The 23,469-nt window shown below is 40.5% G+C and overlaps 1 protein-coding gene across 2 annotated transcripts in view; it reads right to left on the bottom strand.

Annotated features, from left to right (window-relative positions):
* rev1 (REV1 DNA directed polymerase) overlaps positions 1 to 23,469 on the bottom strand; it is a 133,979-nt gene that overhangs the window by 8,955 nt on the left and 101,555 nt on the right. For both annotated transcript variants that reach the window (XM_072577643.1, XM_072577644.1), the window contains exon 22: positions 17,687 to 17,789. In XM_072577643.1, coding sequence (XP_072433744.1) covers positions 17,687 to 17,789 — 103 coding nt within the window. The remainder of the gene's footprint in view (positions 1 to 17,686; positions 17,790 to 23,469) is intronic.

The raw sequence follows: 23,469 nt of genomic DNA, 5'->3' as shown, positions 1-23,469 counted from the left end.
TTGCTGGAAAAGAATCTCATTGCCAACGTATTGTTCTGAGTGTAAAATAAATTAAAGGTTTAAGAAATACTAGGATTGTATAAGGAGGAAGAAGGATGGATGAATGAATGCAAGTCTTGCGTACTATTGTTTGAGTTTCGCAAATTTTGTGAAGAAGCACATTTTCAAGATAGAGCTTCATCTTACACAGATGGAGATATGAGAAGACTTTCTTTTTTGTTTTTCTGTATCTGATTGAAAACTAAATAGGGGAAAGGATTGTTTTGAAAATCAAGGATGTTGAACAGTTCTATATGCTTTTTAAAAACAAATGACCTGCTATTTATTATAAATGCGACCTGCATTGTTTGTTCATGCAGTGGAGGAAAGAATACCGAAAGGTTGGAGCCAGAGGTATGTACAAAGATAGGTTCAGCTGGCAACAAGTAGCTGATTGATTTCTGGTATGGTGACCAGTGTTTGGTAACAAAGATTTTCTGCCTGTGACCACTATATGATGAATGCTGGATAGTTGAGCAGCTTATGGGTGTCAATATTTCATCAGAAGCTATTGGATTTTCAAAAAGGAAGGTGCACTGCATTCTTCTGCAATAAAACAAAACCTCAAGCCTGAAGCAAATCAGTTTGTTTCTTTTTAGCAGTTGCTGTATGCTGTAACTTTGAACCAATACGTCAGAGACTTTATAATGAGCTTGCAAAGGAAGTTCAAAGAAAACAGCAATGCTGTACAAGCCAAAAGGATCATCACAGCAAAACATGCAGCAAGCACCAGTGAAAGTCTTCCCAGTTCTTCCTACTGCCCGTAATGCCCTTAATGTCTACCCAAATGTGCATGTAAGGGGAGTGATATAAAGGGCTTACAGTTTTAACTAGGGGGGTTAAGTGTTAAGGGTTCAAAAGTTTTTACTTGCAGCTAGCATCTACATATTTGTCAAAAATTAGTAATCCTTGTCTGGTCTCTTCCTTATTGGAAGGATGTTGTGAAACTTGAAAGGGTTCAGAACAGATTTACAAGGATGTTGCCAGAGTTGGAGGATTTGAGCCAAAGGGAGAGGCTGAATAGGCTGGGGCTTTTTTTCCCTGGAGCGTCAGAGGCTGCAGGGTGACCTTATAGAGGTTTATAAAATCATGAGGGGCATGGATAGGATAAATAGACAAAGTCTTTTCCCTGGGGTGAGGGAGTCTAGAACTAAAGGGCATAGGTTTAGGGTGAGAGGGGAAAAATATAAAAGAGACCTAAGGGGCAAACTTTTCATGCGGAGGGTGGTACGTGTATGGAATGAGCTGCCAGAGGATGTGGTGGAGGCTGGTACAATTGCAACATTTAAAAGGCATTTGGATGGGTATATGAATAGGAAGGGTTTGGAGGGATATGGGCCGGGTGCTGGCAGGTGGGACTAGATTGGATTGGGATATCTGGTCGGCACGGACAGGTTGGACTGAAGGGTCTATTTCCGTGCTGTACATCTCTGACTCTAAGTACAGATAGCTGGCCCATGTCTTCTATTAACCTGGTCAAAAAGATGGGTAAATTGGGGAATTCTGCATACTTCTATAAAATATTTAACTTTTCATAGAATCTTTACATTGCAGAAAGAGGCAATGTAGCCCAGAGTCTGTACTGACACTTCGATGAGCATCCCCACAGACCCACCATACACACCATCCCCATAACCTCACATGGAGTTTTGTGACAACTCCCAGAATTTCCAGTATCCTACTCTGGTGAGACTTTTTTTTATAGATATTTTTATTAAAAAAAGAAAATTTAAGATTTTTTACAAAATTACAAAAATAATACAAACTAGTTTCTTCCACTTTACAATATAACAACAACACCAATATAAAATTATATAAAAGAAACAAACTACTAATCTATTTTACAAACAACCAAAACATAAAATAGGATATCATACATTACTAACAGTAAACAACAAGGTAACTAAACTAGATACATACTCAAAACAGATTTGTATCAAGTCATAATAAAACCAGTATTTATACGGGATTCTTCCTCCTGAGGGCCCCCGAACCAGCTACAACCATCACCACAGCTAAGCAAAAGCCCTGGACAGTATGACCGAGATATCTGTGTCGATGTAGTTCAAAAAGGGCTGCCATGTTTTTTGGTGCACCATATTAGTGAGGAAGTCAAGGGGGATATATTCCATGACTATCCTGTGCCAGTTTGGAAGTCCTGGGGGGGGCTTTCGGATACCCAATTCACTAAAATATTTTTCCTCACACAAAAGGAGCGCATAGTAAATAATTTCCTCCCGTATACGTCCAGGGAGGGAAGATTTGGAGAGCCCAAAAGTAGGGACATTGGATCCGATTCAATCTCCGTACCCAAACCCTCTGTCAAGGCATTCCCTACTCTATCCCAATACCTACGGATCTTATGACATGTACACAGACAATGCGTGAGAGTGCCAAGTTCTATTTTACATTTAGGACACATTGGGAATGCTCTTACCTTGAACTCTGCGAGTTGCTCAAATGCCATGTGAGCACTGTGAAGTATCTTTAATTGAGTAGCCTGAGTTCTGTTACAGATAGATATCTTCCGGGCATTTTCCCAAACATCCTCCCACATTTCTAAAGAGATTTCCAATCCTAATTCTTGATTCCAGGTTTTATATAACCATTCCATGTCCTTCGATACCTTATTGCATAATGAGTGATAAAGAGTACTGACCGAGGGCAGCCCAATTGGCCAAAGCACTCTCCTTTCCATATCTGATTTATAAGGATCGACCAACAGTATGGTCTTCTTTTGTGTAAAGTCTCGTATTTAAAAATACCGAAAGAGGTCCTGGCTAGGCAGTCCAAACTTCTAGTGCAGCTACTCAAAGGACATCATAACCTCCCCATTGAACAGGTCTCCCAAACAGGAGATACCTCTGGACTCCCAAGTTTTGAATGTAGCATCCGTCAGCCCTGGCTGGAATCCCATTGTTCCCACTATGGCGGTATAAGGGGAGACCATTTGCAGGTTACCCTCATCTTGTCGCATTATCCTCCAGGCTTTGATTGTATTTAGTACAATAGGGTTTTTACAATAGTCCATAATAACTCTCATCTTGTCCATAAATAATAGATTGATGAGGGGGCATTTTGCTTGGGAGGTCTCAATACCTAACCAGATTGATTGTGGGTCACAAGAGACCCATAAGATAATAAGGAGCTCAACTGATACCTCCTGAAATCTGGAAAGTCCTCCCCTTACTTGTGAAAGGTGCAGCATTTCTAACTTGATAAGGGGCCGGCTGTGATTCCAAACAAAGGAGCCGAGCCAATTGTAAAGTTAATGCAACGCCTGTCACGGCAGCATCGAGGGGAGCATTCTCATAGGATATAGAAGACAAGGTAGAATATTCATCTTAACTAAGGATATTGGGAGACCTTCCCAGCGTTGAAGGACCTGCCTTATTTTCTCTAATAAGTGTACGCAATTGGCTTTATATAGCTGACCAAACACTGGAGTAATAAAAATACCGAAGTACAGAAAACCTTCTAGCGACCACCAAAACGGAAAATAAGATCCGCCCGGAAAATTGGACATACTTGCAAGGCCTCCCAACGGCAGGGCCTCCGATTTCATAAAATTGATTTTGTAACCTGAAAACATACCAAATAGATTGACCACTTGAATTATGACAATAGACAATAGACAATAGATGCAGGAGTAGGCCATTCTGCCCTTCGAGCCTGCACCGCCATTCAATATGATCATGGCTGATCATATTGGGGCACGGATGTCAAAGGATCACTTAAGAGGAGGAGATCATCATCCGCATAGAGTGTAATTTTGTGCTTGCTCGATCCAACCCTCGGAGCCATTATATTAGGGTCAGCTCGTATAGCTTCTGTTAGTGGTTCAATCACTAGTGTAAATAATAATGGTGAGAGAGGACATCCCTGGCGACAACCTCTGCCAACGCTAAAGCTATCTGAACTTAAACCGTTGGTGATCACTGCTGCTTTGGGATCATTATATAATACTGAAACCCATTTAATAAAGACCTCTCCAACACCAAACCGTTCCAGCATATAAAAAAAATGGCCATTCTACCCGATCAAATGCCTTCTCTGCATCTAGGAAGGCAACTAAACCCGGTATTACTTCCTGCGGTAGGCTAGTATCATATTTAAGACCCTTCTAATGTTATTAGTTGACCTGCAACCCTTTATAAACCCCGTCTGGTCCTCTTTTATAATGAATGGTAAAACCCTCTCCAGTCTTAATGCTAACATTTTTGAGAGAATTTGAAAATCCATATTTAACAAGGATATGGATCTATATGAAGAGCAATCTTCTGGGGCCTTTCCCTTCTTGAGAATGAGAGAAATATTTGCTTCTCTCAATGAAGGCAAGAGTGAATAGTTGTACATATTTATGAGTGGCCCAGCCAATTCCCCTATAAATTCTTCATAGAACTCAACCTGGAATCTGCCTGGCCCAGGTGCTTTGCCACTCTGAAGCTGCCTAACCACGTCCTGTGCCTCATGGGTTGTCAAGCGGGCATTTAAGAGCGACACCTGCTCCGAGATTAAGCTCGTAAGGGCCAGATTTTTAAAGGAAGACTCCATCTTCCTAGTTCTATTCTCACAGTCCTGTGACTTATACAATTCAAAATAGAATTTTCTAAAGGCTGTATTGATCTTTTTACGATCACAAGTCAGGGTAGCAGCACTCTCTCTAATGGACATAATAGCTTGAGGAGCCTTTTTCTTTCTGGCAAGGTATGCTAGATTTCTCTCAAGTATATCCCTACTGCCTTTATACTCTAAGGATTCATTCAATTTCTCCTGTCTATATCTGATGTATGCTTTCTTCTTTTTCTTAATCAAAACCTCAATTTCTCTAGTCATCCAGCTTTCCCTACACCTATCAGCCTTTCCTTTCACCCTAACAGGAATACACTGTCTCTGGACTCTATCTTATTTTTTAAGGCTTCCCATTTTCCAGCCGTCTCTTTACCTGCGAACATCTGCCCCCAATCAGCTTTTGAAAGTTTATGCTTAATACCTCAAAATTATCCTTCCTCCAATTTAGAACTTCAACTTTTAGATCCTTTTCCATCACTATTTTAAAACTAATAGAATTATGGTCACTGGCCCCAAAGTGCTCTCCCACTGTCACCTCAGTTACCTGACTGAACTGATTTCCCAACAGTAGGTCAGATTTTGTACTTTCTCTAGTAGGTACATCCACATACTAAATCAGAAAATGTTCTTGTATACACAAATTCTTCTCCATCAAAACCCTTAACTCTATGGCAGTCCCATACCATAACCATATTCTTACAGATAACTGAAATCTCCTTACAAATTTGTTTCTCAATTTCCTGCTAACTATTGGAGATCTATAATACAATCCCAATAAAGTGATCATCCCTTTCTTATTTCTCCACCCAAATAACTTCCTTGGATGTATTCCCAGGAATATCCTCCCTAAGTACAGCAGCAATGCTATCCCTTATCAAAAACACCACTCCCCCTCCTCTCTTGCCTCCCTTTCTATCCTTCCTATAGCATTTGTATCCTGGAACATTAAGCTGCCAGTCTTGTGCATCCGAGACACTTTTCTGTAACTGCTATGATATCCCCCGTCCCATGCTCCTAACCATGCCCTGAGTTCATTTGCCTTCCCTGTTAGGCATTTTGCATTGAAGTAAATGCAGTTTAATTTATCAGTCCTACCTTGTTCTATGCTTTGTTCCTGTCTGCCCTAACTGTTTGACTCACTCCATTTCTCAACTGTACCGGTCTCAGATTGAGCTCTTTCCTCACTATTTCCCTGGGTCCCACTGCAACCCCCAATTTAAATCCTCCCGATCAGCTCTAGCAAATCTCCCTGCCAGTACATTAGGCCCCTTCCAATTCAGGTGCCATCAGTTTTTCTCGTACAGGTCACTTCTATCCCAGAAGAGATTCCAATAATCCAAAAACGTGAACCCTTCTCCCGTGCACTAGCTCCTCAGCCACACATTTATCTGCTCTATCCTCCTATTCCTACCTTCATTAGCTCGTAGCTAAGATATTACTACCCTTGAGGACCTCCTTTTTAAATTCCTGCCTAATCTTCTATATTTTCCCTTCAGAATTTCATCCTTTTCCCTTCTTAAGTCAGTTCCGATTGGCCTCTTGAATGAAAGGACAATACAAACAAGGATTCGGAGGCTTCGAAAGAAAGGTAAATAGGGAACCAAAATAACAAAATGCTGGAAATGCAAGAGCAAAAGTGTCTTTAAAATAGAGTTGAATTTAGAACATCTGATAGTGAATTTGTAAGGGTTACCTACAATGATAAAGACAGCTTAGATACTTTGGTCTGATTGTCACAAATCCTATAGGAAGGATGTTTACAAACGAAAACCAAATAGCAGGCACTCCTGAATCAAAAATGCACTGCCAGATGTGCAAGACCGAGTTACAAAATATTTCATTCCAATTGTCTCTGATACAGTTATCATGAAAGTTAAAGTACCAACAGGATTGAGAAAAGCAAAGAAATCTTGAAGAATGATCCAGATGGTCAACTTGAACATAAACAAGATTAGGCTGTTTCACTGAATATGGTTTGTTACAGACTGCCCTACAAGATGTCATATAGATGTCATGATAGCCCAAGGCTGAGATTGATATTATTTGTCCTTCAAAAGGTTGATCACAGCAAACAAACATGAACAAATCTTCATTTGAAATTGGCGTGGAGAATATAAGTTGAAAATTTAAACAGAAGGAAGAAGTAACTCCAACATCTGAAATATAGACTTTAGTGTAAAGCAGCAAATTACTTTTGATGGTAACAGGATGGATTGGGATCTTTAAGAGATGGCCTAGATGTTGAAATTTGAATAAAGTAGGAATAAATACAGTATTACATTTTTGGCCCACTTGAAATCAGAGGCTGTTACAACACCAGACAGATGGCATTTTAAATTCTTCAGTTCCAGTGATACTAAAGAAATTTCAGAAATGAGTAGGATAAGACAACAGTAAAGGACAAGAGTCTACTTAGCAGTCCAAAACTCTTACAACATACAGTAGGGAACAATAACATTTGCTGTTAGATCAATAATGTTACGATACAGCTGGCTAGCAGGTTATTTTTGCGTCTTGGATCTGGGCTTGAAATCAATCTCAATGATCAGTCAAAAGCTTCTGACTTTTGGTTGTGGGAAATACAAAATAAAAGTTGTCAATTTCAGAGTTGTTATGGTGCAGGAAGAGGCCATTCAGCCCATCAGCTTTATTACTTAGTGGCAGTCTCCTAGCTTTTCCTTGTATCCTTGCACATCACTTCTGTTCTGATTGTTATCTAATGCACTCTTAAATCTGCCTCCGCTAATTTCCAGGCAGTGCACTCCATACCCTAACTACTTGCTGGGTGAAAAAATATTTTTTCTTGCGTCACCTTTCCTTCATTTGCATATCACTTTAAACTTATATCCTCTTGTTCTTTTTTCTTTTGTGAGTGGCATCAGCTTCTCCAATCTAATCTGTCTAACCAGTTCATGATTTTGAAAACCTCTTTCAAATTCCATCTCAGTCATTTTCTCTCTATTGCGACCAACTTCTTCAATTTATTTTCATGACTGAAGTTTTTAATTCCTGGAACTATTATAGAGTCATAGAGATGTACAGCATGGAAACAGACCCTTTGGTCCAACCCGTCCATGCCTACCAGATATCCCAACCCAATCTAGTCCCACCTGCCAGCATGCTGCCCATATCCCTCCAAACCCTTCCTATTCATATAGCCATTCAAATGTTGCTTAAATGCTGTAATTGTACCAGCCTCCACCACTTCCTCTGGCAGCTCATTCCATATCCCTACCACCCTGTGTGTGAAAACGTTGCCCCTTCGGTCTCTTTTATATCTTTCCCCTCTCATCCTAAACCTATGCCCTCTAGTTCTGCACTCCCCGACCTCAGGGAAAAGACTTTCACTATTTACCCTATGCATGCCAAATCTCTATAAGGTCACCCCTCAGCCTCTGACGCTCCAGGGAAAACAGCCCCAGCCTGTTCAGCCTCTCCCTTTCGCTCAAATCCCCCAACCCTGGCAGCATCCTTGTAAATCTTTTCTGAACCTTTTCAAGTTACACAGCATCTTTCCGATAGGAAGGAGACCAGAATTGCACGCAATATTCCAAGAGTGGCCTAACCAATGTCCTGTACAGCCGCAACATGACCTCCCAAGTCCTCTTATGCTCGCATCCAAATTGTTTATGTAAATGACAAAAAGTAGAGGACCCAGCACTGATCCTTGTGGCACTCCATTGGTCACAAGCCTCCAGTCTGAAAAACAACCCTCCACCACCACCCTCTGTCTTCTACCTTTGAGCCAGTTCTGTATCCAAATGGTTAGTTCTCCATGAGAGATTCCATGAGATCCAAATTTGCTAATCAGTCTCCTATGGGGAACCTTGTAAATCACTTCTGTACTCTCTCCAAGGCATGCACATCTTTCCTATAATGTGGCAGCTAGAACCGGACACTACATTCCAGCTGAGGTCTAACAACTGTCTCATACAACTTCAACATTAGAATCATAGAGTCGTATAGCATGGAAACAGACCCTTTGGTCTTACTCATCCATGCTCACCGGATATTCCTCTGACTGAGTCCCATTTGCCAGAATTTGGCGCATATCCCTCTAAATCCTTCCTATTCAAATATTCACCCTGATGGCTTTTAAATATTAATTGTACCAGCTGCCACAACTGCCCCTGGCTGCTCTTTAAACTTTTCTCCTTAAACCTATGCCCTCTAGTTTTGGGCACACCCACCAGAGGAAAAAATACCTCGATTATTCACCCTATTCATGCTCCAGAGAAAAAGGTCCCAGCCTTTTCAACTTCTCCCTATAGCTCACACTCTCAGTCCCAGTAACATCCTTGTGCATCTCAAGTTTAACAACATCCTTCCTATAGAAGGCTACATACAGAAGGTGACCAGAATCGTATACAGTATTCTAAAAGTGGCCTTACCAATGTCTGCACATGATATCCCAACTCCTTTAAATATTCTGACCAAGGAAGGCAAGCATGCCAAATGCCTTCTTCACCACCCTGTCTACTTGCGACTCCACTTTCAAGGAACTATGCACTGGCACCTCTCGATCTCCTTGTTCAGCAACACTCGCCAGGACTGTACCATAAACTGTCTCAGTCCTGCCCTGGTTTGTCTTACCAAAATGCAACATATCACAGTTATCTAAATTAAATTCCATCTGCCATTCCTTGGCCCACTGATCAAGGGCCTGGTGTACACTGATATAAACTTCATCACTGTCCACAACACCACCTATTTTGGTGTCATCTTCAAACTTACTAACCACACATCGTACATTCACATTAAAATAATTTACATAAATGATGAAAATGCGGAACCAGCTACTGATCCTTTTGGCACATCACTTCTCACAGGATTCCAGTCTGAAAACAACCCTCCACCACTACCTTCTGTCTTCTACCTTCAAGTCAATTTTATATCCATTTGGTTCGCTCCCCTGGATCCCACCTAACCTTACTAAACAAATTTCCACATGGAACCTTGTTGAATGCTTTGCTGAAGTCCATATAGATGTTTACTACTTTACCTTCATTAATCTTCACCTCTTTAAGAAAGTCAATTAAGTTAGTGAGACATGATTTTTCACATACAAAGCCACGCTGACTATCCCTAATCAATCCTTGCCTTTCCAAATGCATGTCAATACTGTCCCTCAGGATATCCATCAGTGATGTAAGGCTTACCTGGCTACAGTTCCCCAAATTTTCCTTAGATCCTATTTCCTTACACTTGTACTCAATGCCCCTATTAATAAAGCCAAGAACATTGCGCTCTGCATCTGTCCTGCTGCCTTCCATGATCTGCGCACATAAACGTCCAGGTCCCACTGTTCCTGTACCCCCTTTAGGATTTACCTATTTACATCATTTTTCAATATCCTTTTGAGCAAAGGGCATCACCTCACACATCATTGCACTGAATATCATCTACCACCTATCTACCCACTCCACCAACTTATCAATGCTTTCCTGGAGATCCATACTGTCCTTCTTACAGTTTACAATTCGTCTATTTTAAGGTCAACCGCAAAGTTTGAAATTATCCCTGACACACCAAGATCCAGAACAATAATAAGAAAAACAAGGTCCTAATTCTGACAACCGGGCAACTCTATTTGAAATTTTCCTCCAGGCTAAAAATATCCTCTGACCATTTCTCTGTTTCCTATCACTCAACCATTTCCATATCCACATTCCTCCTGCCCCTTTTATATCATGACCTATAATTTTTCTCATTATGTTTGCTGTATATCTCATTCACATTTCTGTTGCCTCATTGTGAATGAGACCAAACACCCTCAAAATATATTAAGAAGCTAGTCTAGATGCAAACCTTTTCTCATTTTAAAGGTAAGGTGTTGCATTTAAGATGCAATTCAAACTACTCAACCTTAAGCAAAATAGGTTTTATTTTTACATCACAATTATAATACAGACAAAATAAAAAGAAAAGGTTGATAAGGTTCCCCATGGTAAGCTTATGCAGAAAGTCAGGAGGCATGGGATAGAGGGAAATTTGGCCAATTGGATAGAAAACTGGCTAACCGGTCGAAGGCAGAGAGTGGTGGTAGATGGTAAATATTCAGCCTGGAGCCCAGTTACAAGTGGAGTTCCGCAGGGATCAGTTCTGGGTCTTCTGCTGTTTGTAATTTTTATTAATGACTTAGATGAGGGAGTCGAAGGGTGGGTCAGTAAATTTGCAGATGATACGAAGATAGGTGGAGTTGTGGACAGTGAGGAGGGCTGTTGTCGGCTGCAGAGGGACTTAGATATGATGCAGAGCTGGGCTGAGGAGTGGCAGATGGAGTTCAACCCTGCCAAGTGTGAGGTTGTCCATTTTGGAAGAACAAATAAGAATGCGGAATACAGGGTTAATGGTAGGGTTCTTAGTCAGGTGGAGGAACAGAGGGATCTTGGGGTCTATGTACATAGATCTTTGAAGGTTGCCACTCAGGTGGATAGAGTTTGTAAGAAGGCCTATGGAGTATTATCGTTCATTAGCAGAGGGATTGAATTCAAGAGTCGTGAAGTGATGTTGCAGCTGTACAGGACTTTGGTTAGGCCACAGTTGGAGTACTGTGTGCAGTTCTGGTCGCCTCACTTTAGGAAAGATGTGGAAGCTTTGGAGAGGGTGCAGAGAAGATTTACCAGGATGTTGCCTGGAATGGAGAATAGGTCGTACGAGGATAGGTTGAGAGTTCTCGGCCTTTTCTCGTTGGAACGGCGAAGGATGAGGGGTGACTTGATAGAGGTTTATAAGATGATCAGAGGAATAGATAGAGTAGACAGTCAGAAACTTTTTCCCCGGGTACAACAGAGTGTTACAAGGGGACATAAATTTAAGGTGAAGGGTGGAAGGTATAGGGGAGATGTCAGGGGTGGGTTCTTTACCCAGAGAGTGGTGGGGGCATGGAATACGCTGCCCGTGGGAGTGGTAGAGTCAGAATCATTGGCGACCTTTAAGCGGCATTTGGATAGGTACATGGATGGGTGCTTAATCTAGGTTAGAAGTTCGGCACAACATCGTGGGCCGAAGGGCCTGTTCTGTGCTGTATTGTTCTATGTTCTATGTTCTAAAAGAATTGGCTTAACAAAATACGTATTATTAACTATTAATCAACTGTTCCAATATAATAACATCCCATAAACACAGCTTTGACAGAGGCAAATTCAGTAAAGCTTATTGTCTCAAATGCAATTCTAACAGCAGGAAGAGAATCTCAGCTTTTAGCCATAACAGCTATAACAGAGAGAGCAATAAGAACTCCACATCCGGCTTCAAGAGTCTAGGAACTGCAGAAAGCTAAAACTAAAGATCATGGTTCTGCGGGTGCTTGGCGTCACCCATTCAGGCTGCTTCTATTATTCCAACTTAAAAAATACAAAGACCTCACAAGCTGCTTAATTTATTGTCATGGAGCAGACCAGTCAGCATTTCTGTCTTAACCTTTTTTTTAATAATAAAAACCAGGGCAAATTTCACACCTTCCCTCTTAAAAAATGAACTATATGCAAAGATGGCTTCATTTTTATAAACCTTTAGCCTCACGTTATTAGTACATTACAATACACATACATTATATTGTCTTTAAGCATTCACTACAGTCCATTTCAGTCAGTTTCTCTCCGTCTCTCACCAAACATCTCCATCTCCCTTCATCAAAGTCACGACAATGCGTTGGAAATTACATTCTCTTCTGACACATTATAATTTTCAAATTGAATGGCTGCAATAATATGCTCCATCTAAATAGTCTGGAATTTCATCCTTAAATTTTTTCAAATCTTTAATGGGTTAGTATCAGTATATACAATTGTCTCAGACACATTACTAGCAATATAAATGTTGAAATGTTGCAATGCCAACACTAAACTCAGGTCTCCTTCTCAATTGCAGAACTTTTCTGTTGATGGTTATTCAATTTTCTGGAAAAATACCCAATAGGTCTTTCTATCTTCTCATCATCTTGCAAGAATACACTAATTCATAAATCATTAGCCACTTCAGCTTTTTGAACTCCTTCAAAATGCTCCTCTCTAAAAGTGTCATATGTTTGATCTATTTTCAATGCCCTTATCCACCTACTAAAGTTACTTTGTTTGATCATTTCAAACTTTATATATGTTTGACTAGGTTTTCTCCTTAGATTCATAAAACATTGTAGGCTTCTGGTACTAGTTCATATGCTCAAGATGTTTTTTTTTAACCTCATCATAGTCCCCAGATATCTCCTCTCATAGTAATGCAAATACCTCACTAGTTTACTTAACAACTTTGTTTGAATCAACAATACCCACACGGTGACCAGCCATTTCACTCGTTTAATCACCTTCTCAAATGAAATGAAAAAGGCTTCAACATTATTCTCATTGAACTTAGGCAATACTTGGACAGGCTTAAACAATACTCATCAGGCCTCTAGTCACAATGGGATTGTGTTCTATCACTGTCCTCATTACTACTCCGACCTTTCACCTCTACCTCTACCATTTTAAGTCGACTTCGAGTTTCCAGTTCCAACCTGAAGTTCAAAAAGATTCTTTCTCCCTTTCTTCTACTAGGCCTTTCCTTTTCTTTTCTTTTTGTTCTGCCAGAACTATTCTTTCTTTTTACTTTTTCCCTCTGCTAGAACTATTCTCTCTTTGTTTTTCTTTTGCTTTCAATCGCAATTCAAACGGTTTAATTTCCTTTTCACGTTCAAGCTGCTTCATTTGCAACTGAATTTTAACTAATTCCAATGATTCCGATGGCATTTCTCGCAATCATAAATATTGAGCTGTTGCTGCAATCAACCCCCCTTTTTTGCACGGACAAAGGCAACCCAAACCCAGCCTTCCTGCCAATTCAAAAAACGTTGCCTTGCTCACTTTCTGCAAAACTCCCAACATGACTACTTCCTCCTCCAGGAAACTCTTAGTGACAGAAAGAGCCATTATTACACAACGCACATCTAATTTAAACCAACCAAATGCAACACCTGAAATAAAAAAAAACAACATTCAGACTCACTGCCTACGAGTCCAATAATCCTAACCCTAACCTGACATTAGAGATTTTGATTCCAATAAGAACCCCTAATTTGTTATGGACCAGACTAAACCCTATAAAAAATGTATTAAGATAATAGTTTAGACCCTAGCTTTTTTGTCATCTTAAATGTAAGTGTAAGGTGTTGCATTCCAGATGCAATTTGATTGGTCAAGCTACTCAAATTTAAGAAAAACTAATTTCATTTTTATACTACATTTAAAATAGACCAAATTTTTAAAATTGGCTTAACTGTAATACTATCAAAATGCTTAACAAAATAATACATATATTAACCCCTATTAATTAACTGTTCCAATACAGTGAGATCCCATAAACACAATGTTGGCAAAGGTAAATTCAGTAAAATAGATTGTCTCACATGCAATTCTAGCAGCAGTAAAAGAACCCCAGCTTTTATCTGTAACAGAGAGAGGAATAAGAGCTTCCACATCCAACTTTAAGATCCCAGCAATTGCTGAAAGCTAAAACTAAGCATCCTGGTTCTGTGGGAGCTTGACGCCACCCATTCAGGCTACTTCTATTATTCCAACTTTAAAGAAAAACCCCAATGACTCAAGTTATTTAGTGGCTTTGAGCAGACTACTCACCACCTTTAACATAATCTTTCTTCATTTAAAAAAAAGACAAAATACGCCTCTTAAAAATATAGTGTCATCATGTGCCTCTTCAAAAAAACTCCTGCAAGTTGTTAGAAGTCCATTCTGACTTTTCCTGATTAACCTATGACTGCCAGCTCTCTCCTGAATACGTTTTTAATAGAAGTTTCCAACCACCAAAGTTAAACTAACTGGTCTATAATTTCTGGGATCATCCTTACAAGCTTTCTTGATCAAGGCCACAATGTCTGCAGTTCTCTAGTCTTCTGGCACCTCCTCCAGGGAAGCATGAAAGATTAAGACAGTCATCCCTGCAATTTCTACCCTCACGTCCTTCATAATTCTTGGATACACCTCACTTTAGTCCTAGTACGTGATGATGTTAAGTGCCAACAATCTATCCAAGATTTCTTTCTTGTTAATTTTGAACCTTTATAGTAATAAGAATTTTCTTCTGTCACCATGATAGGAGCAGCATCCCGCTCTTTTGTATAGTGGGATCAAAGTATTAATTTAATGGTTCTGAAGAGTCACCTGACTCAAAATGTTGACTCCTTTCTTCACACAGTTGACGCCAGACCTGCTGAGTTTCTCCAGCAGTTTCTGTTTTGTTCATTTAACACCTGAGCCATGCCCACTGCTTCCAGGTGAAAATTCTCTTTTTGGTCTCCAATTGGCCTTTTTCCTCCTTTAATCAGTTTCGTACTGTTTATATGCCTATTGAAAACTTTAGGATCACCTTTATGCGAGTTGTAAGTTTTTTTTATAGATTAGCTTCGTTTTTCTTATTTGCTTTTCACCTTTCCCCAAAACCTCATTGATTATGATTCTCAATAACATCAGTCATAAGACTTTTTTTCTAATCACGGAATCATAGCATCTCTATACAGGGGAACCTCGATTATCCAAACATGATGGGCAGGTACTATTTCATTCGGATAAACAATTATTCAGTTAATTGATTAAATGCCTTTCCTCTGGGGCTTGGAGCTTTTAAATTCTGCTCCCCATTCAGGAGACTGCAGCAGCCCCCGACCCCGGGCAACTCCTCCCCCCCCCAGCCCCCGACCCCGGGCAACACCTCCGCCCCCCGCCCAGCCCCCGACCCCAGGCAACACCTCCTCCCCCCCCGCCCAGCCCCCGACCCCGGGCAACACCTCCCCCCCCCCCCAGCTCCCGACCCCGGGCAACACCTCCTCCCCCCCCGCCCAGCCCCCGACCCCGGGCAACACCTCCTCCCCCCCGCCCAGCCCCCGACCCCGGGCAACACCTCCCCCCCCCGCCCAGCCCCCGACCCCAGGCAACACCTCCCCCCCCCCCCCCCAGCTCCCGACCCCAGGCAACACCTCCTCCCCCCAGCCCCGGACAACACCTCCCCCCCAGCCCCCAACCCCATGTAATACCTCCCCTTGCTCCCAAAACTGCCCCCAACACTGTACAACACCTTCCCCCGGCCAACACTGCACCCCCACCCCCTTCCTCCTCACCCCCTCTCCAGGGCGGCTGGACCAGACACCAACAAGAATGCTGCAGCTGCCTTTGTGCGGTAAGTCTCCAAATAGCACACATAGCCACAGCCACACACACAACTTTTTACTGCAATGTTTTGACAGGTTCCACCTTTGCCTGTAACAGGACAATGTAGGAGAGATTATCTGGGGAAGTGGGGGGTGGGGGGGGGCTGTTTAGGGTAGAACTCCAGGGAAAGTGTGGGGACAGAGAGAGGGCAGGCAATCAGTCTTTTGGAGACGGTGCCTGTTTAATCATTGTAAACAAAAGACACGATTACTGTTGGAAACACATCTTTGATGTAATGTTTCCATCGGGACCTTGAGATCTCCTTCAGATAATCCGATTTTCAGATAATTGAGGTTCCCCTGTATTGTGGAAATAGGCTTTCAGTCCATCGAGTCTATACTGACCCTCCGAACAGCATCTCACCCAGAACCTGCCCCATACGCTATCCCCATAATCCTGCATTTCCCACGGCTAATCCACCTAGCCTGTACATCCCTGGACAGAATGGGCTATTTAGCATGGCCAATCCACCTAATCTGCATATCTTTGGACTGAATTTGAATTATCAAATTAATGGTAATTTCTACCTCCTTTGTCATGCAGGGATTCTGGATTTGTTGATCTTATTTTTTCCATTAGAGGGTGTGTACCTTGACCGTATCCAAACCATCTACTCTTTGAAAGTGGAACACTGTTCAATTACTGTTTTTCCCACCAACCTCTTATTTCCATCATTCCTGCTCAGCTCGATTCTTGCCCCATTAAACTCAGCTCTCCACCAACTCATTTTTCTTACTTAGAATGGTGATAAGTCATTCTCCAACACTGCCCTGAAACTCATGATACAAGGTGTGCTGTCTCCTAAATATTTCCTTAACAGGAGTAATTCATTTTTATGGAGTAATTCTATCGTCAAGGAAAGGTCAAGGAAAATATTACATTACTAAACTGTAATGGCTTCCCAAGATTCATCCTCAATCACCTTACAGCCATAGAGTTAGAGATGTACAGCATGGAAACAGACCCTTCGGTCCAACCCGTCCAGGCCGACCAGATATCCCAATCCAATCTAGTCCCACCTGCCAGCACCCGGCCCATAGCCATCCAAACCCTTCCTATTCATATACCCATCCAAATGCCTCTTAAATGGTGCAATTGTATCAGTCTCCACCACATCCTCTGGCAGCTCATTCCATACACGTACCAACCTCTGCGTGAAAAAGTTGCGCCTTAGGTCCTTTTTATATCTTTCCCCTCTCACCCTAAACCTATGCCTTCTAGTTCTAGACTCCCCCACCCCAGGGAAAAGACTTTGTCTATTTATCCTATCCATGCCCCTCATAATTTTGTAAACCTCTATAAGGTCACCCCTCAGCCTCCGACTTCTTGGAGAAGACTATCAAAAACATGACTTTGCATCTAACTTTACCATAAAGTTGACCTGAGTGCTTGAAGGAAACAATTAATTCTGAAATAGAAATGTTTTCCATTTTGATAGCCTTCAGTAAAGCAAGCACATGACCACAGAAGAAAACTGAAAGTCTTAAAAAACTGCATCATTCAAGTTTTCTCAACAAAACAATCTGAGCTTATTCCTGTGATGTGAATAGGATATATACAGAAGTGAATGAAGTAACGTATTATTGAAAAAAATCAATTAAACATAAAAACATATTTAATTGCAGGGCCAGGATAAATTCAAATCTGGTAATACGAGGAACAATAAAATCTAAACTTTTATTCCTCCATATTCGTCAACCAAGATTAATGCTATTGTCCTACAATGTACAAAAATTAAGAATATTATGAATTGTACACTATGAAGTGTTTTGCAAAGAGAAAAATTATTCTTAAATGGAGTCCAACAAAAAGAAGAAAAAGTATTAAACTAGAAATCGTAAAACATAACACACATCGAGAGATAAATGTGTTACCTTTTCATGTACTTAATAACCAGATCCAACTTTTCCAGATCTTTTTCTTCAATGAGATCAGTGCAATACTTTACTACCTGCAAAATGTCCTCTTCCACTGGCTCTGAACAAACACAAATGATGCTGCATTAGAAATGAAAATGCTAAGAAGTTCATGAACATACAATTGCAGTTTTTTTTGTAAAAGATTTTATACACTCCATCGCATTATATCCTTGAAGATACTGCGTACCACATGCAATCGCAAACTAAATATCTAAAGTCATTAAAGCTGCAATTTTTAAAAACAAATTAAACAAAATGAGTAACAAGTAACGTTTCCGGTCAAGTGATCCTTCCTCAGAATCAGATCCAAAACATTAACTCTGATTTCTCTTTCCAAATACTGTCAGATCTGCTGAGCATTTCCAACAATTTCTGTTTTTGATTCTGATTTACATCATCCACAGTTCTTTCAGCTTTTAAACAAAATGAGGAGCTTGCAAATGGTTCCAAATCTGTATCAAATGATTAGCCTAACAACCCAGAAATTCAAATCCATCTGAGTATTGTACTATATGGTGGCTCAGCTGGGTAACTCCAAACATTCCAATTCAATGCCAACTCATGGTCAGCTACACTAAGACAATTGTATGAGCAAGGCAAAACTAGTCACTCATACACAGAACCCTTCTGGCTGGTTTCTGTTTTCTTTTTCATTTAAAAATGCTATGGAAATGTAGAATAAAACTTCTGTAAGAACAGGTGTACCTGAAAATACATGATGCAATTAATCTCGAGTAGTTTAGTATTTCCCAATATCACACCGAATTCCAAGACTTAGGAAGATATCAAAAAAGTAAGGTTGATGAAAATCAATTTGATACAAGGGATAGGAAGGGAGAGTGGACAACTAATAAATTGTTTAAAATTCATTCATGAAAACAGAAGACTTCAGTCTCCCGCTGGTCATTGTCAACAATTATAATTTCAAGGGAAGTACAGATGATTTTGATTCACAAAAACTTAAATTATGAAGAGTCTTCAAAATTTATTTCACTTTCACTCTGACCCTAATTTTTTTTGAATACTAAAATAAGAATGTTAAAAATCACATAACACCAGGTTATGGTCCAACAGGTTTAATTGGAAGCACATTAGCTTTCGGAGCGTCGCTCCTTCATCAGGTGATTGTGGAGGGCTCGATCGTAACACAGAATTTATAGCAAAAATTTGCAGTGTGATGTAACTGAAATTATACATTGAAAAAATGATTGTCTGTTAAGCCTTTCATCTGTTAGAATTCAGTGATAGTTTCACTTCTTGTGTAAATCACAAAACCCTTTTTTTTAAAGTTGCATTCTCGGGTTAGCTGTTAACAATGGTGATAGCTAGACAATATGTTGAAGGTGTTAGCCCCCTGTGTTCTCTGTCTATGACCTGATGTTTAGATTGATTCTAATCTAAAAAGTGAGATAATAGAGTTTTACATAAATTCATGCAGTTTTTGAGCTCAAAGTTCTACATGAACGTATGCAGTGTGTGAGCAAAGTACACACAAGGTACACACAGACGCGCACATAGACACCCACACACACCCTTATAGACACACACATGCACCCCCTCACAGACTTAAGACACTGTTTTACTGTTACTTTGATTCAAGAGTTCCCAGATACTTTCCAGAATTTTGAAGGTTCCTTCATTCCTCCTGGAACCAAACTAAGATGAGCCATAACTCAAGATACTTGATCCTAGAGGTATGAGATATTTTGGGGCCCTTCCATGATAATTTGGTCAGGCAACCCTGTAATTCTCCTTAAGCACCTCATGGGCTTAACTGCTTTGTCGCTTAGTGGTCTGCCAGCTTTCTCTCTCTCGCTCTAGCCCTTTCCAAGCTGTGCCAACTTCAGAGAACTGTATATTTTCTGTGGCAAGGCACAGATAATCCCAAAACTAAAGGGTACTTTACTGCAACCCATCTCCACACTTGGGGATGAGCCAGATAGAGATTTCAACTATTTCTCAAACATGTTCTTTGATCTGAAAAGACTAAGATCTTTGCTTGTTTACTAGTTTTCCAACCTTGCTTTGATTTGGGGTACCTCTAATAAGGTGAACCACAATCTTAACAAATTGACTATTTCTATTCCTAAACTAAAAGAGGACCTATTTCTATTCCAGCCCATTTTAGTAAAATAGACCACCCTCTGAATGGCAATTATGTCAGGTCTGTTTACCAATCTTTCACCAGAGGTTTCCACTATCTTCTTTTTAAATACTTCAGTCTCAGGCCAAAAGTTATAATCCTGCAATATATGAATTGTGAAATTGGGTGTTTTTAAAAAAACATCTTAAACTTTAAACATGGAGCTCATTAGATTTAACTTTGCATTATAACAAAGATGCATAGTTCACTACACTATGCTCCTATATGCAGGGTATTGGTTAAAAACAGGATTATCCATTGTGTTATCAAATATATATTTGCACCATTTAGAGTTTTGTATCATCAGTCTTATTACTATGCTCCAGTTCAAAACATGCAAGTGCTGCAGAAACTATATTCGAGTTCTCCAGTTGCAGCAGTGTAAATCTTTTCTGCGACAATCTTTAGAAAATTAATTTCTTTAGACAAGCAGACACAATAAGAGTGAGGTGGCATACTGAAAATTAGCAGCCTTTGCTGTTAGAGCTAAAAGGTTGAGGAATTAGGAAGTAATGCAGGACCACAACACATTGCAAACAGAAAAGCAGCGTAAAACAGGAATTAGAGGATGGTAGAGAAAATCTGGGTAATTTTAAAAGTCACCAAATTTGTGGATTAATTGGCAAACGATAAATATGCATTCGGCTCTGATCTCTGCTGTCACTTATAGCAAAGGTTGACAGTAAAAATATGAACTCAGTGAAAATTATGTAAATTGGGATCATTTGAACAGAGGAGCTTAATGCTACCACAGTCTCACATGTAATGAGGTTACACCTAGCAAAGTGCTACCAGCATTCTAATGCTACTCAATACAAAGGAATGGTGTAGTCAGTGATGATAAATCCTTGTTAGTGCAAGATATAGACAAGCTGTTATGGAGAACAGGAATGGTTAATATCTTATGACACTATGTTCTTTTCATAATTACACAGGGAGTTAATGAAAAATAGAAGGCACTTAGATGCTTGCAACTGATGATTGTCTAAGTATTATGTTTATGGGCTTCTCTTTCTTCAAGATGGAACAATTGAATAGTTTGGAACAAAAATGGATTTGCTGACTGTACTCCTCACAATGCTAGTCCATTTAAATTCACAACTAATCTAAGATTAGTATGAAATTAGCTACTTTACTGACAACTTTGCAGGATAGCTCCTCTGATCATGTCGCTGGCCAACCACTGCCTTAATCTAAAATGTGAGTCGAAAATACTGAAGAGAGAAGGACAGACAGTAAACAGACTAAAAGTCACGTTGCACAAAGAAAATGTTAACCAAAAAATTCAGAAAACAAAACTCAGTGATGATCATGCAATCTGTGGCTTCTTAAGGAAGTTAAGGAAAGTATTAGAGTAAAAGTAGTAAATTGTAACATGGTAATGAACAGGTGCTGGCCTGAGAATTGGGAGTGTTTTAGAAACCAAGAGAAATTAATAAAAAGGGAAAAATAAAATGATTGTTTGATTTATTGTTGTTACGTGTATCAAGACAGTGAATAGGCAGACTGTACCATACAAAGTACATCAGAGTAGCAGAACAGAGTGCAGAATACAGTGTTACAACTGCAGAGAAGGTGCAGAGAGAGAGATCAGAATTAACACTTGAGAGGTCAGCTCAAAAGTCTGATAACAGCGGGAAAAAGCGGTTTTCAAATTGGTTTGTACAACTATTCAAATTTCTATATCTTCTGCCCAATGGAAGAGGGTGGAGAGTAAAACCAGTGTGGGAAGGGGTCTTTGATTATGTTGGTTGCTTTCCTGAGGCAGAGGGAAGTATAGATGGCATCAATGGATGGAAGGCTGGTTTGCATGATGGACTGGGCTGTGTTCATGACTCTGTAGGTTCTTGTGGTCTTGAGAAGAGCAGCTGCCATACCATGCTTTCTACGGCACATCTATAAAAATTGAAAAGAGTCCTTGTGGACGTGCCAAATTTCCTTAGCTTTCTGAGGAAGTAGAGATATTGACGTGCTTTCTTGACTGTTGCGTGAATGACCATCATTCCCAGGAACTTGGTGATCTCAACCATCTCCATCTCAACACCACTGATACAGATAGGAGAGTGCCCTCCATCCTGCTTCCTGAGTGGAATGACCAGCTCCTTAATTTTTCTGACACTGATGGAGAGATTAACATCTTTATACTGTGCTGTTACACACTTACTTGCTTTCCTGTACTATGTCATGTTGTTGTTTGAGATCCTACCTACAATGGTGGTGTCATCAGCAACCTTGTAAATGGAGTTGGGGGGTGGAATTTGTCCACACAGTTATGAGAGCATAAGGAATATTTTAGGGGGCTGAGTATGCAGGGGACTGGTGTTGAGGATTATTTTGGAGGAGACGTTGTCGCCTTTTACAGATTGCGGTCTGTGGGTCAGCAAGTCAAGAATTCACTTACAGAGGGGCCAGCCAAGGACTAGATCATAGTGTCATAGAGATCTACAGCACGGGAACAGACCCTTCGGTCCAACTCATCCATGCCGACCAGATATCCCAACCCAATCTAGTCCCATCTGCCAGCACTAGATCCATACTCCTCCAAACCCTTATTATTCATATAACCATCCAAATGCCTCTTAAACGTTACAATTGTACTAGCCTCCACCACTTTCCTCTGTCAGCTCATTCCATACACATACCATCCTCTGCGTGAAAAGGTTGCCCCTTAAGTCTCTTTTATATCTTTCCCCTCTCACCCTAAACTATGCCCTTTAGTTCTGGACTCAACCATCTCAGGGAAAATACTTTGTCTATTTATCCTATCCAAGCCCCTCATGATTTTAGAAACCTCTATAAGGTAACCCCTCAGCCTTTGACACTCCAGGCAAAACAGCTCTAGCCTATTTAATCTCTCCCTCTAGCTCAAATCCTCCAACCCTGGCAACGTCCTTGTAAATATTTTCTTAACCCTTTCAAGTTTCACAACATCCTTCTGATAGGAAGGAGAACAGAATTGCACGCAATATTCCAAAAGTGGTCTAATCAACATGACCTCCCAACTCCTGTACTCAATATTCCGACCAATAAATGAAAGCATAGTAAATGCTTTCTTCACTATCCTATCTACCCTGCGACTCTACTTTCAAGGAACTATGAATTGGCATTCCAAGGTCTCTTTGTTCAGCAAAACTCCCTAGGAACTTATCATTAAGTGTACAAGTCCTGCTCTGATTTGCTTTCCCAAAATGCAGCACCTCACATTTATTTATATTAAATTCCATCGGCCACTTCTCAGCCCATTAGCCCATCTGATCAAGATCCTGTTGTAATGAAGAAACCTTCTTCACTGTCCACTACACCTCCAATTTTGGTGTTATCTGCAAACTTACTAACTATACCTCTTAGGCTTCATCCAAACCATTTATATAATGATGAAAAATAGTGGACCCAGTCCCGATTCTTGTGGCACTCCACTAGTCATCGGCCTCCAGTCTGAAAAACAAGCCTCCACCACTACCCTCTGTCTTTTACCTTTGAACCAATTTTGTATCCAAATGGCCAGTTCTCCCTGTATTCCATGAGAGCTAACCCTGCTAACCAGTCTCCCATGGGGAACCTAGTCGAATGCCTTACTGAAGTCCATATAGAGCAC

This window comes from Chiloscyllium punctatum, chromosome 9, assembly GCF_047496795.1.
Source record: "Chiloscyllium punctatum isolate Juve2018m chromosome 9, sChiPun1.3, whole genome shotgun sequence".
Taxonomy (NCBI): Eukaryota; Metazoa; Chordata; class Chondrichthyes; order Orectolobiformes; family Hemiscylliidae; genus Chiloscyllium; species Chiloscyllium punctatum.
Note: the sequence above shows the minus strand (reverse complement) of the source record. Positions and strands in the feature narration are given on the sequence as shown.